Genomic DNA, 17,706 nt, shown 5'->3' with positions numbered 1-17,706 from the left:
TTCTTTACTATTTAGGTTACTTTACTCATAACAAGAAGGCACAGAAAGCACACCCATATGTATGCACAGGTTATGTCTTGATTTTATATGTTGCAGCTGACCAAAAGGGTCGCTGCTACCTTTCATGGTGTTACAATAAATTATCATCAAAAAATGGAACTCTCTTTTGAGTTAAGGGCCAAAAAATTTGCTCATAACATAAAACCCATCTCCGCTTCACTGCTTCAAGCAATAAGTCCTTTTTTTTGGTAATTCTTTTACATATATTGGTTTCCACAACGGGACGAAAATGACAGGGACTGAAACGCACCCATTAACAGCTTACGTGTTACGTGTTACGTAGCTTACGTGTTATCCACGTCATTTCCAAATATTCAACCTGCGGCTCGGCACCGCTAAAATGATTTTATAACCGTGACGGCATCTGACAAAATCAACACATAACCGACAACTGCTGTGAAAGTTAGAAAGCACAGAATACATTGTTTTCACTCACACAGCGCACAAAGTGTTAATGGTCAAAATTATCAAATTCAATTGTTTATATTTAGCAGATTCTCTCTAGTGAGTGAACAGAGGTAGACGCAGAGAGAGGGGCGCTACTGTGGATCGACTCTTCTCTGCTAAGTAGAGCTGTTCGTCTCAAACTGCCCGCACTTAGGAACGTTATACGCACCTGCAGCGTGGACGTACCACATCGAAATACGTCACCAATTGTGGGCAGACGAGAAAGGGCGGGTATGGTGATGAAATTTGGTTTAATCACTTATATTACTTGTCTTGTACCTTTAAAATAGCAAAATCTAAATAGCATGAAAAGCAGTCGCTTATGCTTGACATAAAGCCTTGTATGAGAAAACAGGTGGAACGTCAATGCATTCCATAACTATATAAAACTACAGCAGACAGACCGTTTATCATAAAATTAGAAAAGCTCCAGCTATAGTAGCTAAGCGGACATTTAGACAGACAAACAACCCAAACTGCAATACAGACAGAGGTGGGTAGAGTAGCCAAAAAGTAAAACCACTAAATTATCTGTTAAGTGGACGTACCGAACCAGGAATGGGTTTGCTCTTCCTCGACTCGTTTTGGCCAAGGGTGAGCGAGGGACTGTGGGTTCCATCAGTGCACATTCCTTGACCAATGTATTCTTAATGATCCATTTTATTTCTCATTCACACTACATCAAAGCCAGTTCACTTAATTTTCAAATCCAGTGTGCATGCCTTAAAAGTATGCAAACTGTTCAAAACATATGCCTTAAATTAGAAAATGATATGCTGCTGATCATTGAAATAATCAACTTTCTGGAGAAGGAGAACCAGTCTCGATTGCAGTGGCTCGCACTGCTCTGTGCAAACAGTGTGCACAGAAAACAGGGATCCTCACGATTCTTTCCCAGCTGTTCGTCTTGGTTTTATTTGATAATGATTCTCTCATCAGAAATGCAAAATCTAAGTACTGAACTCTGTTAAAATTCTTATAATAAATGCATTTATCTATTATATTTACACATATTTTCTGTGTTTGAACAGGCATGGTATGGATATATATACTTTGACATTTCCCAGATCTATAAACAAATCTCACATACAAGACAGAATTCTGATACCGCACCTTTTGCAAAATTGTACATTTGCCATTAGATCATGTTTGGCTTGTGTTTTAACCTGTGCTAGAAGCCTCCAGGGTAAAACACAAACCAAACATGATGCCTTGCCGGCTCCTGAATATCCCTTTCAGTATCTACAGATAGACTACGCACATGCCACCTTGTAGTCAGTTGAAGTACCTGCTGGTGATTGTAGACAGGTTTTCCAAGTGGACTGAGGCATTTCCTTGTTCTTAGGTTAAAATCCTAGCCAAGGAGATAATACGGAGGTACTGTGTGCCTTGGGTAATAGATTCAGGTTAGGGACCCTGTTTCATTTCCAAGGTAACTCAGAAACTATGCACCTACCTAACTATTGACTGGAAATTTCACATCCCTTATCATCCTCAGTCATCTGGCATTGTTGAGAGAATGAAACATACCTTGAAAGAAAGGTTAACAAAGGCTATGATGGAAACAGGAAAGAAGCGGATACATCTACTGCCAGCGGTGTTATGTGAGATCAGAATGACGCCCAGTGCCACCAATAAATTGTCACCGTTTGATGTAACTTTTGGTAGACCATTTACCATTCCATGGGTCAGATGTAACCCAGGTGTTTCTCATTCAGGTGACATGGACGTGATCTTGGTGGACTACACCCAAATGTTGATTGAGAAATTGAACAGTGTGCATGGTAATGTCGCTTGCTCTCTCCCTCTTCCCGCAGACAAGCCTACTCATGCATTTATTCTAGGTGACACTGTTTTGGTCAAATCACTGAACCCTTGGAAAGCTGGTAAAGCTGCGTATGGACCCCCAACAACCGTGATCGCAGTGACCCGAACCGCTGTGCTAACATCGGGATCAGCACAGTGGATACACACCAGCCGGCTGAAGAAATCACCAGTAGCTGACGCGTCCGACAAGCAAAATGCACCTAAACACATTCACATATAGTACAAAATTTGTTATATGATTTCATGCTGAGGGACTGGCCCTTGGCTGCACCACACACCAAGGAAGTACTCCTTGGCCCTGTATGTCAATACACTTTAGCATTGGTATTATAACTTGATAGATATCCTTTCTGCCTATTAACATCCTTTTGCTGACTCTTTGGTCCTTTCCTGAAAGGTTCTTGCAAAACCTTACTATAGGAATAATGGGCCCCATTCATTTGATTATATTGGCATTATTTTCAGTCTCAAAAAGTACAAAATGGGGGATAGTGGGCTTTCAGAGTCATCAACAACAGTGTAATGGTAAATTAGCTTGTGTGGTCTCCCTGGTAGCGGTAGGAGAGGTGGAGCCAGGGAAGGACTGTTTGGTTTGTCAAGCATTCCATACACCCTGGGTACCAGTCCTGGTAGATGATGTTATGGCAGCAGCACTTAATCATAATTCATCCGACTGTCAGATCAATATGGGAGTACGGTTTATACGAAATGTATCTAAGGCAGCAGCTGCCAGTGGTAATCTCCCCGCATGGGCCTTGTTTGGTCGTTCATGGCCAAACCACAGGACAGACTGTGACATTGGCAGTTGTAAATGGTATTACCCCCATTTCAGAAATATGACCCTAGCAGTATTACCTGTGAAAGGTAGCACCTGTCTATGTTCTGCAGGCTTGCCTGATTGTCCATTTTTTGGTCACACGCTGTGTATAAATGAGGTATGGACATTAGGCACGGGACTGGGCAGATGCACAATAAATAATATAACAGGCACACCGTCTCTTTGCCCTGCGATCCTGGGCACTGGCATATCTGCAGCTATCATGTGGGTATGCGGTAGGATGGAATACTCCAGCCTACCCACTTTGATTGTTAGTCATACCCGTCATCAATTTCCCTGGAAAGGATGTTGTACCCCAGCATTAACTATCCCATCTCTGGTCATATATACATGTTTGCAGTTGACATCTGACAGAGCTAAAAGGTCTGTAATTAATGGCACCCCTAATAGGTATGGTGGGTATGTACTGGCCAACCCATGGACTAATCCTGGAATGAACGCGGGTGGGAGTTTGTTCCTGGGAGGAGGAACTACTGCAGCCCTTAATAAAATTAATGGTTTGGCATGGCGGGTACTTAATTTAGCCAATAGGAGTGAAAACGCCATGGCATTACTCAATGATAAGGTAAATAAGATCCGTACCGCTGTCATGCAGAACCGCCTAGCCCTAGATCTCCTCTTGGCAAAGGAGGGAGGCATCTGCAAGGTCATTAATGAAACGTGTTGCTTTGACATCCCTAGTTACTATAACAGCATTACTGACATCATTTTGCACATGAAGACCGCTATTGCTGAGCCTCCACCCGCCGATGATTCTTGGTTCAGTTGGTTAACTGAGCTTGTCGGCCCTTGGGGATCTTGGCTCATAAACATATGTTTTCCCGTACTCCTGATTATTGTGTTGATTCTTGTTTGTGGACCCTGTTTATTGTCACTCCTGTCTTCTTTCATAACTCTCATTTCTACCTCCGTGATTAATCATGCTAATGTTGCCTTGGTGCCTGCGTATGAGAAAGGTCTATATACTGATATGTGATTCCTTTGGAATCAAAGAGGGGCGTGTTAGATACTGGAGCCTTTCTGTCTTCAGGCACCCAACGCAAGGTCTCTGCCTATCAGCCATGACATGGCGGTTTGACCGCGAGCTGGTCGCCCGAGGTCATCCGCTCCCTCTTCTTGTCTCCTTTACCGCTCCCTTTCTGTTTCTCTCTCTCCCTGTCTCTCTTTAAGGACAGCAGTGGCTCATGACGGGCACGGGAACAGCTAGTGGCTCGTTCATGCAGAGAACATCTAATCTTTACTAACCTTGTTTCTTTCCTTTCTACATAGACCCTTAGAACATGCCTCACTTTTCCCCGTCATCCTGTAGATTTAGGACACATATATACTCTGCTCTTATCACAGTGTGTTCAGTTCTTCTTAAAAGGGTAACATCGCAATTCTAAATTGTATTACAGTAAAGCAAAACATTAAAGGTTATTTGGTTGTACTATTCTATTGATCCTATAATCAGTGGCTATCAACAAGAAATGATCAAGCACAGTTTTATTGGGTGTGTGTCTGGAAAGAGAACTACAGCACCCGGTGAGATTTTTGGTTCAAGATTAATCATCATGCAAATGATTGTGATTAATGCTTTGTCTGTTTAATTCAACTATTATACTATAAACCTAATATTTTAATAGGGCTGGCAACTTTCTAGATCCGATTATTACACGTGTGTGAAGTACAGGTGCTGTAGCTTTACAAAATAGAAAATGTCCACAGTAGCCTAATTATAATATATACATCCAAAATAAACACCAGAAGCCTGGACTAATACTAATGTACATAAGTGCATTAAATCTAGGTAGGACTGCTCTTTAGGTAGGATAACAAAACACTTGTCCCGCCATATAAAAGAAATGAGAGCGTGATAAAGACTCCAAGTCGCCACCAGATGGCGCCCGAGACCGCTTAAACGTATTCCAGTCGGAGCTTCCATTTACATTAACATGCCAGGATACACACACTGGATGTTTAATCTTTCTAATGGGTAAACTATATTTTAATAGTCAGGAAATATTTTTTTAAATTATTAATCAGTTAAGGAATTCAAGCTGTTGCATTTTTCTGAGTTGAGGGAATATTGCATAACCCTGTACTGGCCAAATAATTCGATTTGATGTGCTAGTTTGTGGATTAATACCATACCAGGTATGGTGGCAACTTCCATCGAAAACTACTTTATCATCACAAACTACATCTAAGGAACTACCAGAAACGTAAGTAACGTTAACATTTTGCTTTTTGCAACATGTTTATTCTTCGTCGTTAGCGATAGTTTTATCTGTGAGAAGTGTAGTTGAATTGCTAGTCTGACGGAGAAGACTCAAGCGCTAGAAGTGCTCTGGTTATAGGGGACTTTATTTTGCGACACGTGAAATTAGCAGGCCTTTAGGGAGACCAGCAGCAACAGTTAGCTGTATAGCAGGTGCCAGGGCGCCGGATGTTGCAGGTAGTGTTAAGGTTTTAGGCAAGCATGGGTTTTCTAAGATAGTTATTCACACGAATGATACATAAAACAACCCACATGCTCTGTACACCTTAAACATCAACAAACACACTACGACACAGGGGATGTATATACATTAAAGACGATTACACATAATGCAGAACAGGTGGACAACACGAGAGGACATGGCAACACGGATGAACACACAAACCAAGACGTTTGAGGAGGGGGTGGGGCCATAACATGACATTGGCAGTCTCCCAGACATACTATTTGTGACTAGGATGCCCTCAAACGCCACAGAACTTCATCAAATAACTGAATGCTTAGAATCAGTATTCTGCTGCACACTTAATGATGTTGCCCCACTTAAGAATAAAAAAATTAGGGACAAAAAATTGGTACCTTGGTATAATGACCACATTTGCAATTTAAATCAAAACACTCACATTTTAAATAAAAAATTGAACGTAAATGGCGCCACACTAAGCTTGTAGTCTTCCGGCTTGCATGGAAGGAGAACCTTCTCAAGTTTAGAAAAGCACTTATTACCGCTCGAACAGCTTATCTCTCAAACCTAATAGAAAAAGAAAAAAATAATCCTAGATTTCTTTTTAGTACAATTGCCCATCTAACTAAGAATAAGATTGACACCAATGCTCAGATTACATCACCACCATAGTAGTAAAGAGTTCATGAATTTCTACAATGAGAAAATAAAGCACATTAGAGATAACGTTAAGAGCATTAATATGACATCGGGCAACTACTTAGGTACAACCAAGAACAACCAAGCCAAAAATGACTTTTGAATCTTTTACACCTATCCAAGAGCCAGAAATTGCATATCTGATGTTGCGCTCAAAGTCCTCCAGTGCTTACTAGATTCACTGCCCACACACTTTCTTAAAGAAATTCTACCTGAAGTAATTGAACCTTTACTAAATTTAATAAACTAATCCTTAAATATTGGCTACGTTACTAAATCATTCAAATTTGCAGTAATCAGACCACTTCTCAAAAAATCTAACCTCAACCCATGTCAGCTGTCAAACTACAGACCGATCTCAAACCTACCATTTATTTCCAAGATCCTAGAAAAAGCTGTAGTTCAGCAGCTAAGCGCATATCTGAATCAGAACCGAATGCATAAAGGATGTTGAGAAACTTTCTCTCACTTAATCCTGACAAAACAGAGGTGCTTCTATTAGACACAGAGACAGCTAGATCCTCTAATTACTCAAAGAACCTCAATGAAATCACAGTCACATCTTCCCTCACAGATAAAGATCTTGGCGGTATCATGGATCCCAGTCTCTCGTTCGAAGCTCATGTAAATAATATTTCTAGGAAGGCCTTTCTCCACCTTAGGAACATTTCTAATATTAGAAACATGCTCTCCTCACATGATGCAGAAAAGCTAGTCCATGCATTTATTACTTCAAGATTGGACTATTGTAATGCCCTACTATTAGGCTGTACTACTAAGTGGTTAAACAAGCTCCAGCTAGTTCAAAATGCAGCAGGCAGAGTGCTCATTAGAACGACAAAATCTGAATCCATCACGGCTATCTAAGATACTTTACATTGGCTCCCAATAAAATTTCATATTGATTATAAAATACTTCTAATTACCTACAAAGCATTGAATGGTCTTGCCCCACAGTTCCTTAGAGAACTCTTAGTTCATTATAAACCACCATGTCTGCTTAGATCGAAAGGTGCAGGTTCTTTACCTGTACCAAGACACTTTACTTGTTTTTTCATTTTATAATTATATTTTTCTCGGTAATTGTTATTATTGTGGTGACTGTTGTCGGCCAGAGGAGGATGGGCCCACCGTTTAGTTTTAGTTCCTCTCAAGGTTTCTTCCTCATGCTCTAGTGGGGTTTTTTCTTGCCACTGTCAGCCTTGGCTTGCTCACTGGTGGCTTGGACTTGGACATTTGTAAAGGTGCTTTGTGACATCTGTTCTAAAAAGCGCTATATAAATAACTTTTGATTTTGATTTTTGATTTGATCCCCTGAGGAAAAGCCAGAGTAGCTCCCACTCTGAGGCAGATGCTTCCTCTGTGAGCCATTTCCCACCACTGGATGAGCCCCAGAGAGAGTGAAGGATCCGCGGCCCACAGGCTGCTGTCAGAGAAGAGCGGCCCCACTTCAGGCAGGTGGCAAAGAGCTATAATTACAGCGCATACCTAAAAATACACAAATGGCATGCTTTGGAAAAATAAATATAAAAATTAGTGAGGGTCACCCTGACAGCGAATACATTTGTTTCTGTGTTTTTAAAAGTTGATTTTATTAATGAAACCTGTTTAGCATTACCGATATCATAACACCAGGTATGTACACCGTGTTCTAACGCTGTTTTAGGGAGAAGAAGAAGGGGAGCTTGACTCTGGTGCAGTCTCTGGCCCAGAACCACACCGACATCCTGCTTCCCAAGCTCCACGATGTGTGCCTGACTGTGGTCCAGAGGGGCCCTCTCAGCGACAAAAGATTCTCTAATCAAATCATATAAACAATGGCCCAAAAAGGATCTTCGCATTTTGCTGTCCGAGCTGGAATTGCTCTGTTTTGTGACCAAAATGGTTCTAACCTGATGAAGAGTCAATTTGGAATGTTCTAGCGAGGAATATCTTGTCCTTAAACATGGTAGGTAGTACAAACTGATGCTTTTCCTTCTCTGACACACCAAGTAAATCTGCCACATATCGGATGAGTCCGATCGGCGTGTTTAAACAGGCACATCCCCATGGAGTGCCTGAACACCTGAGCCCCATGTCCACTGTCTCAGTTGAAGAATCTGAGCTCCATGGTGTCGCGTGCTTCCATGACAACACTGGCGCACATGTCCACCGACCTGTGGAGGGCCATGGACGCCAAGGCGGAGTTGGTTGCCTGCATGCTGCCGCACAAGGCGGGCGAAAGCAACCTCTTCATCAGGGAGGACAAGGACCTTGCGCTCGGTGCCATGGTGCAGAGCTGCTCGCCCACTCAGGTCATTCATGCTCTGCTGGCCGGGGAACTCAGGAAGGATCACCTCACCAACACCTCTATAAATTTGTTTTGAAAACGGTCATGCAGCCATTTGACCAAAATAAATTACACTGCCAAAAGAGACTTTTAGTAGAAGACAGAAACACATTTATAGTACAGCAGAGCCCTGCTACTACGAGGCAGTAATAGTGGAATCTAGACGCTATAATAGGTTCATAATAATTACACGCTATAATAGGTTTCCAATGTTGGGCAGTAGTTTAGCTGGGGCCTGGGAATATTGACATACCTATCGATATCTTGGTGCCCTTTTTTTTTTTTGGCTCCTCCTACAGGTCCAGCAGTCTGTGATGTCATCCCACGATAGATCAGGAAGCAGCTCCCTTCGTCACCAGCTCCCTGACCAGCCCTACCATTGGCCCGTGGCCTACTCGCTCGGCCAGAGGAAAGCCTGTATCCTTACCTGTGAGAGGAAGAGGAACACGGAGAGACATGAGGGATTCGGACATTGAACATCAGCTCGATTATTGAACTTGATTATTGTAGTTTCTGGGCTTATTGTTTGTTTTAATGCCTTCATTTTTAAAAAAAAATAGTGTTTTTTACAAACAGACTAACAAACTGTATTAAATGTATCTCAAATGCAATGTGTGATTAATGTGTTTAACAAGTTGATTGTTGTATTTTGAATTCCATGGGAGGTGTAACTATAAAAAATAGTTCTTTGGCACTTAGTGGCAGTATTTGTTCAAAACACATGTAACATCAAGCTCTTATGTAACCTTTATAGGATCTTCACCTCAGACTTTGAATTTTGGCTTAATTTAAAGGGATATTGTGGGGTAATTGGAGCTAATTCTATAACTATAGTAGTGAACTGTATTACTACAGAGAAATCTTTTTGGGATTGTGTGTGTTTAAAATAGAAAACAAAAATTGAAACAGGTAATTTATCAGGTTTCAGATTTCCTGTTCTGCTGGACTGAGGGCATGTTGCTATATTGACAAAATCCAAGTAACTGCAAAATCTTTAAATAGTACAATATATAAACACAGGCAGTGGTAGTTCAACGGTTAAGGTACTTGACTTGTTCTCGGAAGATTGCTGGTTCACTGCCACGTTGCCACTGTTGGGCCCCCGCGCAAAACCCTTAACCCTCAATTGCTCAAATCGTACTCAGTCATAATTGTCGCTTTGAATAAAAGTGTCAGCTAAATGACATAAATGTAATCAGCACAGTCAAAGATTGATTAACCACACTAAGTCCAATACTAAGAGACTGGTACAGTGGATGAGGCACAGAGCAGGATACAGCACTATTTTTTGCTTTCCATCAGCAAGTGCTACCTGGATGCAGTCTTGCTACTTGGGGATTTTGCAGGCTTTGACTCCTTGGGTGTGTGATGAGGATTTTGCTTCAGTTAAACTGCTCATGAACATGTCTGACAAACCTGCACGTATGCTCTACCAGGACCTCATTTAATACTTCTCTTTCAGTAACTTGGAGCCTGTGGTTTTTGTTTGCTATTTCTGACATAACTGGGCAACATTTTACATTTAATGTATATATGGAATCCACAGAATCTATACCATAATACTGTAAAGAAATAGTATACTTTATACATTGTAGCTAGTCCATGCTAGAAGCTCCCAAACAACTCCACATAAACTTCAGCTCAAATAAGCCTCTTCCTTTCCATGATGTCCAAAAGTATTGGCGTTCAAATCATTCTTATAATAAATGGGAAGCTGATTGACAGCACGCGGACCTTTAAACGGTTAAAAGGAGAACTAAATAAGACAAGTGAAGGGTCTACGTTTTCATCTACACCTCCTCCATTTGTTGAAACAGCTGCCTTTCACGCCACTTGCCCAGGAAACATATGAAGTAAATAATAGTCACCCACCCCACTTTTTATGTAATTGAATTTTCTTTGACAAAATCTGAAGTTATCTTATACTGGAAGCATGTTTTAAAATGCCATTTAAAATGACAGGCACGATTGTTGTGGAAATTTACCAGAAAAGCACGAAATATTTAGCGTGGGATTCTGGAGAACGGATGCATGTAGACGGCTGAAATCGGTAAGCAGGTACATGTATTAGTCCTAAGAAATGTTATGTTGATAAATGTAGTACTTAATATTCGATGCTATCAAGTGATTTATATGAGTCTGCCAGTTTGGGCCCGTAGGTGCAGCAGGCGGACAAGCAGACACTAGTTTTGATTATGTCTGGACAAAGAGTAAAATAAATGTGAGCTTTTATCTTGTCTACTGGCGAGGTTCAATACGTGCACTTGAAATTCCATTTTATGACGTTACACCTGTCCATGTCACCTTGTTGCCATGGAACGAAGAGTCCGTAGAGTAGCGAATTGATATTTGGTGGAAATCTTCTCACTCCGGTCGATATAGCGTGCTAATAATTTCAATTCTTTAAATTAAGAACCACAGAACAACATGGATGATCATGAATTATATCCGTTCGGTTTTCTTGAGCCTTCTTTCCGTAAGGTTAAAGGTGGGAAAATAATCAACACTGAGGGTAAGTTATGAAGTTAACTAGCGGTTAGCGTTAGCGTTAGCTAGCTAGCGTTAGCTAAATCATAGATCGTGTTTTGTTGTTGTTGTTGTTTTTTTTTAAATCTGCTGTTTTAGTTTTAATTTTGAATATAGCCCCTAACTAGATCTGCATAGCATTCCTTTGGTTAGTGGCCCTGTTTTCATCTTTCCCTAAAGGAATATTCTCTTCCCCTTCAGATTCCTCCAGTGGGATCGCCAAGAAAGTAAAATTCGAGAGCAATTACTACCTGCGGAGTCCTGGTCCTCGGATTCGGCCGGGGACGCCCTGGCCCTCGGATCCAGGGTTCAGTTCAACCGATGGCTTACCTGCCCTGGTCTTTTCCCCCTCTGGAGCCTCAGACAAGGCTGCGTCGTCGTCCAGCCAGCGGGGAGAAGACGCCCGTCAGAAGCGATGCAGCCTGAAGAGGAAGAGAGAAGGGGAACACAGCAGCGACAGCGTACAGATCCTGGAGGATCTCTACACCCCTTCGTTGTCCAAGCGCGTGGCCAGGAGCGGAACAACCACCTCTTCCACCCAGTCCATTGCGTACTCCGGTTGTACCGCAGATAGCAGTAAATCGATAGGTGATTGTAAATACCAGCTGGTGCAGAATGAGATCCTCTGCTCTGCCTCCAACAGCTACGAGGTGCTGCACTTCCTTGGTTGTGGAAGTTTTGGCCATGTGGCCAAATGCTCCAAGAAGGACACCAATGAAATGGTTGCCATCAAGATCCTGAAAAACCATCCATTCTTTGCTCGACAGGGTCAGATCGAGGTGGGAAAGTTTTGCCTGCTTTTTTAGAGCTTTTGATATGGAATCAGCTGTAGCCCCGATTCTGTTTGTTGGTATCAGATGTGCTAACTCACTCTGTGGAATCTGTATACAGCCAGGGTAGCACAAAAACACTTGTGTTTGGTATCAGCACACTAGTTCTAATTTTCAAAGCATCAGTAGGAACTAGTTCAGATAACACATCGACAGCTTGAAGCTTACTATAAAAAGAAGGCTTAGCTACAATTGCATAAGCCATACCTGTTTGGATGTGTATTAAAAAAAAAAGTGCAGAAAAATTAAATCTGTCTTTCCTCATTTGCTCCTCCTCAGGTGAGCATCCTGAGACGGCTGAGCAGGGAGAACGCAGACGAGTTCAACTTCGTGCGTGCGTATGAGTGCTTCCAGCACAAGAAGCACATGTGCCTGGTGTTCGAGATGCTGGGGCAGAGCCTCTACGACTTCCTGAAGGACAGCATGTTCAGCCCGCTTCTGTTGAAGTGCGTCCGGCCCGTGCTGCAGCAGGTCGCCACGGCGCTCATGAAGCTGAAGAGCCTGGGCCTGATCCACACCGACCTCAAGCCTGAAAACATCATGCTGGTGGACCCCGTCAGGCAGCCGTACAGGGTCAAAGTCATCGACTTCGGCTCGGCTAGCCACGTCTCCGAGGCCGTGTGCTCCAGCTACCTGCAGACCAGATACTACCGGTGAGGGACACGTGCTGAGGCGTGTTAGAAATAAGTGTGCACTTGTTGCACTCGAGTGTGCTTTAGAGTAGAGCTGCACATTTTGGCAGTTGCGATGACCCTGCTACACATTAAAATCGTGATAAGCATTACAGTTAACTGGAGCACGACTGATTCATATTTGATTTATAAGTGGTTTAATTTTAGTGATTCATGTGAGTGCTGTTATTTAGCAAAATACCTGATGAACCCTCTTCAATGTCTGAGATTAGTTAGGATGCTCCGAGTTGCAGGCTTTGGTAATATTAGTATTGGTCATGTCTGTACAAAACTGCTGTTGCATTGTAGCTATACCGTTAATTAACCGTGTTGTTTACTGAGTAACAGTGTTTAACTGCATTGATACTCTGTATTTACTTAATGGAAAACAGAACATCATTGTAGTGTCAGTGCATTTTTGCATATAGTTCCATGTTAGAATAGTGGGTGTGTAATGTAAAGTGGTGTGTAGGGGGGAAAAAAAACCTGGACTCATCAACAAAATACTATTTAAACCTTTTACATTTTCATGAATGAATTCAGCACCGTTTGTGTTAAAGCAATTGCCGCTGAATCACCACAAACTACGGAATCAGCCGAGACTGATTTCATGATGGCGATATCTGTGTTTTTGGTCTAGGTCACCTGAGATCATCCTGGGTCTCCCTTTCTGCGAGGTCGTGGATATGTGGTCGCTGGGCTGTGTCATCGCCGAGCTGTTTCTGGGCTCCCCCCTGTATCCGGGAGCCTCTGAATATGATCAGGTAAGCACACGGGCCTTTGAGCTGTGCCTAGTCTTTTTCACGCATCTTGGGCTTGGATTCACGGAGCTCTGTAGAATTTCGCTGATTTGGGGTCGGTTCTTTCACTTTCTTTTCACACTTTTCTCACTGTGTGATGAAGACGTAAATCTTGTTTGTGAAAAGAGTGGCGTAGTGTTGCTAATGGAAATGGCCGTTCTTCTAACTATGCAGTTTGTTAGGGAGTCCATAATGGCTAGCAAGGAAGAGAGTGAATGTATGGTTTGAGCTTTTAGCTACTGCTTTGGCTAGCTTATTTTTAGGAATAATATAAATAATAAGAGTTTCTATGGCCTGTTTTTCTTTTCTTTTTCTTTTTTTTATACATGCATTTTGAAAATGGAAGGATGAACACAAAATAAAGTCGTAATCCTCTTGCCGTGTGGTGTCTCTGCAGATCCGTTACATCTCCCAGACGCAGGGCCTACCAGCAGAGTACCTGCTGAGCGCAGGGACCAAGAGCAACTATTATTTCCACAGGAGCCCTGACTCCAGCTGCCCCCTGTGGAGACTCAAGGTTTGCCAGTCTTTAAATGCCAAATACCATGTGTTTGTTTCATAAGGGATGTAACTTAATGATGTCATGTAACTTTATGGTGGAGCTGAATGGTTGATTTTTTTTTTCTTTCCTTTCTCCAGACGCCTTCAGAGCATGAGGCAGAGCATGGCATCAAGTCCAAAGAGACACGGAAGTACATTTTCACCTGTCTTGACGACATGATGCAGGTTATTTTGGCTTTTGTGCACATAACTGTACGCATTGCTTTACTGTTGTGATGTGAATTTGAAGAACGTGAGAAACAGCTTCCACGGCTCACGTTGTAGAGCAGGTTGAGCAAGGTGCTAGCTCAAAGGTCGAGCGTTCGTGCCGTTATAATGAGGAACGCACATGAATCGCTCTGGAGAACGGCGTCTACGAAAGGCAGAGCAATGCATAGTAACTTGCTGCAGAACTTGCTGCGTCTTAGGTGGATCGGTGCCCTCTGCTGGTGTTTAATATGACTCACCCCTGGGTCTCTCGCGCAGGTCAATACGACCAGTCTGGAAGGCGCAGACGTCTCGGCGGAGAAGGCAGACCGGCGGGAGTTCATCGACCTGCTGAACAAGATGCTCACGCTGGACGCTGACAAACGGATCACGCCGATGAAGGCCCTGAAGCACCCGTTTGTCACCATGAGCCACCTCCTCCAGTTCCCTCAAAGTGCCCAGTGAGTTGTTCCAGGCCTTCCAATCTACATGTCACAGTTTTTAAAAAAAATTAAGGAACACCATCTTAATTTACAAATCCAAATGGTAGTACTGTAACTTGCCCCCCGCCCGTGTCTCTCTTTCTCTCTCTCTCTCGCTGCAGTGTGAAATCTTGCTTCCAGAAAATGGAGATCTGCAATCGGCAGTGCACAGGGTGTGATGGCAGCAAGAGCCTGTTTGGCAGTGGGGGTGGGGCGGGGGGCGGGGCCAGCACAGCTGCCAACCTCAATGACACCTTCAGCAGCTGGCTCGCCCAGCACAGCCAGGTGGGACAACCGGCACAGCAGGGCGGGTTCAAGAGGTCAAAAGATCGCCAAGCAGAGAGCCGGGCTAGGTACTCCCTGCTTCTTATTGCACTTTTTAATGGTTGGCATTAGCGCTAAAACTCCACACTAATTCAGTGCAAGGGAACCCTAGAACTGGACTCGAGACCTACTGGTCTAGTGTGTGGGTCTGCATAGTGGGTACAACTGTAGTAACAAGTGCTGGATGGCTAGCTAGCTTGCTCAGTGTAATGATCAGGATTATGCTGCAGATATCAACACTTTGTTACGAAGCAAGAATTTCACTAAGGAGTAATCCTTGTTTGATCATTGTACCAGCAAGGAGTGGTCTGAGGGCAGACGGAGGGCTATGGAGTAGGTTCTGATAAATATACATTCTTGAAAAATTGTATGGGGTAGCTGAAGGTCACATTTTAGATTAGATTTAACCTTGGAATATCTTTCAGCCCCTGAAAGAACATTGTGGCATATGGTGCACTCACGCTCAACCAGGAGGGAAGATGCTGGCACCGTCATGTTGCCCAGGAGCGTTGACCTGACACACGGCAAAGTGTCGCATGATTTCCTGCATGTCTTCATCATAGAACAGAATGTCGAAGCAAGTTTTGTCCTCAGACATGCATGCCAGGGTCATTACAACACAACAAATGTTTTAGACCTTAGAGCAATCAGCTACGTACCACAAGCCACAGTATCAGAGTCTTACGGTTCATTCCGATGTCATGGTAGGTGAGGATGACCGGTCGGTTATCCCTGGGGATACCTGCCATGGTGCAGCATACAGTGCCGCATTGTCCTCCTATAAGACCCAGGTGGAGTATAAAGGTCTAGGTCTAGATGTATAAGAAAAACCTCTAAAAAGAGGTCTGATTCCACAGCAGTGGTTTTGTGTGTCAGGACATTACTCTGTCACACTTAGAACTACTTCTGTGGAATGAGCCTCTTATGAGAAATGTCAATCATTTATTTATCATTTATCATTAACCAAGTTAATTTGTTTACAAAAGATCATGTTTGACTCAGAAGACACATGACAGTGCTTGAAAACATGCTTTATGGGTAAAAGCATTAGCTTATTGAAAGATCTGTGAAAAGGCAGTGCTACTTACAACTTGACCCCAAAATGCCCCCTTAAAATCCTTCAGACAAAACACAGAGAAAAATAGATTTTGGAGTGGTAACATTTCATTCTGGATGTGAAAAGATCCATCCCATAGAGGGTGGGACAACCATCTCCATAACTTGGCTTGCCATGACGTCAGAGGAGGTGTTCATACTATCTATGCGTAGCTCTGATGATGCCTGTGATGCTTTCAAGTCATCCTGCTCTAGGAAGATTTGCATGACCATACCACAGAGCTCACAAGATGAGACCCCTTCAAGGTCAGGATTTATTAAATGACGGCACAAAAACTGCGTCCTTCCTTTTATGCGGCGATTGATGTCTTGCAACAGTTCAGCAAATTCCTCCATCTCATCATCAAAGCGCTGAAGCATATCCAAAACCGGAGAGCCAGCTATAGGAATGGTACTTATAGGTCTAGATGTACCATCGTCTTGGACATCTGAGGATAACGATGTCAAACTCTCAGTATCTCCTATCAGAACCTCACTCATTGCTTCTGAATTTGTATCTTCCATAGTAGAGTGGAATTTCATCAAAATTTGGGAACTCCCATGGTCATCCAGGCAACTGTGATGTGTATCAATAACTGCAGTCCTAACATCTCTGCTTAGAGAGTCTATATGAGCTGTCCCCTCCTTCACGTGGACTGAAGCTGAATGATGTATCTCACAATATCTGGTACGGAAAGCATTCAGCAAATCTGCAGTTTCCTTCTTGGAATCTGAAAGCAACACTGATCTTACATCAACATCTAACATTTCTTCCAGAGATGAAAGAAGACCCATCACAGTTACTTCAGTGACAATGTCCGCAATGAATGAACTCATATGAGAGATCATGACCTTTGTCTCCTGTGAAAGAAAGGAGAGATAACATAGAAAGGCGAACATTGAAAATGGCTCCAAAATGGTTTTGGTTGTTTGATTTACAATTAATTTGAATCCCATTTAAAATATGTTGATGTCTAAGCAATGTAGTATGACTTACTGGACTAGGGATTGCTTTCCGGATAGATCTCCACTGCCTAAAAGAATGTGAATAAAAGCAAAATCTCATGCATTAAAATGTATACCAAAAATAAAAATGATAAAAAGAAGAAGAAAAGGTTTAAAAATGGCATACTCATGAGTCAGATCCATCACAAAATGGGTCAAGATTGGTGCAATATCCAGCTTGTCCAAGTCTGGGATGATTTGTTTGGCTCTATCAAGGAGTATTTTGCTGTCATTCCTCACAGGTTTATTCTCGTCTTGTCTCGTGCTTTTTGACTTGCTCTTGTTTTGAGAACCATAGAGGAGGTTGAATAAAAAGACATTAAATATCAGGATAACATAACAACTGTGCTGACATGTCACTTATTAGCAACAATTCGATTTTCTGATAAATAACAAATTTGGCCATTGTAAACTCACCTTTTTAAATACTGAAGAAGCCCGTGGCACTTTTGGAGGTGAAGGAATTTTACTATGGAAACAACAAAAATATATAAGGAAATGTTGTTCGTTTGTCATTCTTCAAACATCAACAGCCTGAACTAAAATCCATGGTCAAATTATTTTGAGAGAGCTTGTGTCTAA

General features: G+C 42.5%; 2 protein-coding genes across 2 annotated transcripts in view; both read left to right on the top strand.

The window, feature by feature from the left end:
* LOC145659218 (homeodomain-interacting protein kinase 2-like) overlaps window positions 1–8,129 on the top strand; it is a 92,804-nt gene extending 84,675 nt beyond the window's left edge. The window contains exon 11 of the mRNA XM_081720363.1: window positions 7,982–8,129. Within this exon, the coding sequence (XP_081576489.1) occupies window positions 7,982–8,129 (148 nt within the window). The remainder of the gene's footprint in view (window positions 1–7,981) is intronic.
* Window positions 8,130–8,459: 330 nt separating this feature from the next.
* Window positions 8,460–15,361, top strand: LOC145659217 (homeodomain-interacting protein kinase 1-like). Its single transcript, XM_081720362.1, has 9 exons — window positions 8,460–8,577; window positions 11,534–11,949; window positions 12,280–12,653; window positions 13,312–13,435; window positions 13,869–13,988; window positions 14,111–14,197; window positions 14,498–14,679; window positions 14,823–15,053; window positions 15,322–15,361. Exons 1-9 carry the CDS (start codon window positions 8,460–8,462, stop codon window positions 15,359–15,361), a joined length of 1,692 nt encoding a protein of 563 aa, XP_081576488.1.
* The last annotated feature ends 2,345 nt before the right edge of the window (window positions 15,362–17,706 follow it).

This window comes from Electrophorus electricus, chromosome 9, assembly GCF_041902795.1.
Source record: "Electrophorus electricus isolate QZ-2024a chromosome 9, ASM4190279v1, whole genome shotgun sequence".
NCBI classification, from domain to species: domain Eukaryota; kingdom Metazoa; phylum Chordata; class Actinopteri; order Gymnotiformes; family Gymnotidae; genus Electrophorus; species Electrophorus electricus.
This window is presented reverse-complemented; position numbering and strand designations above follow the sequence as displayed.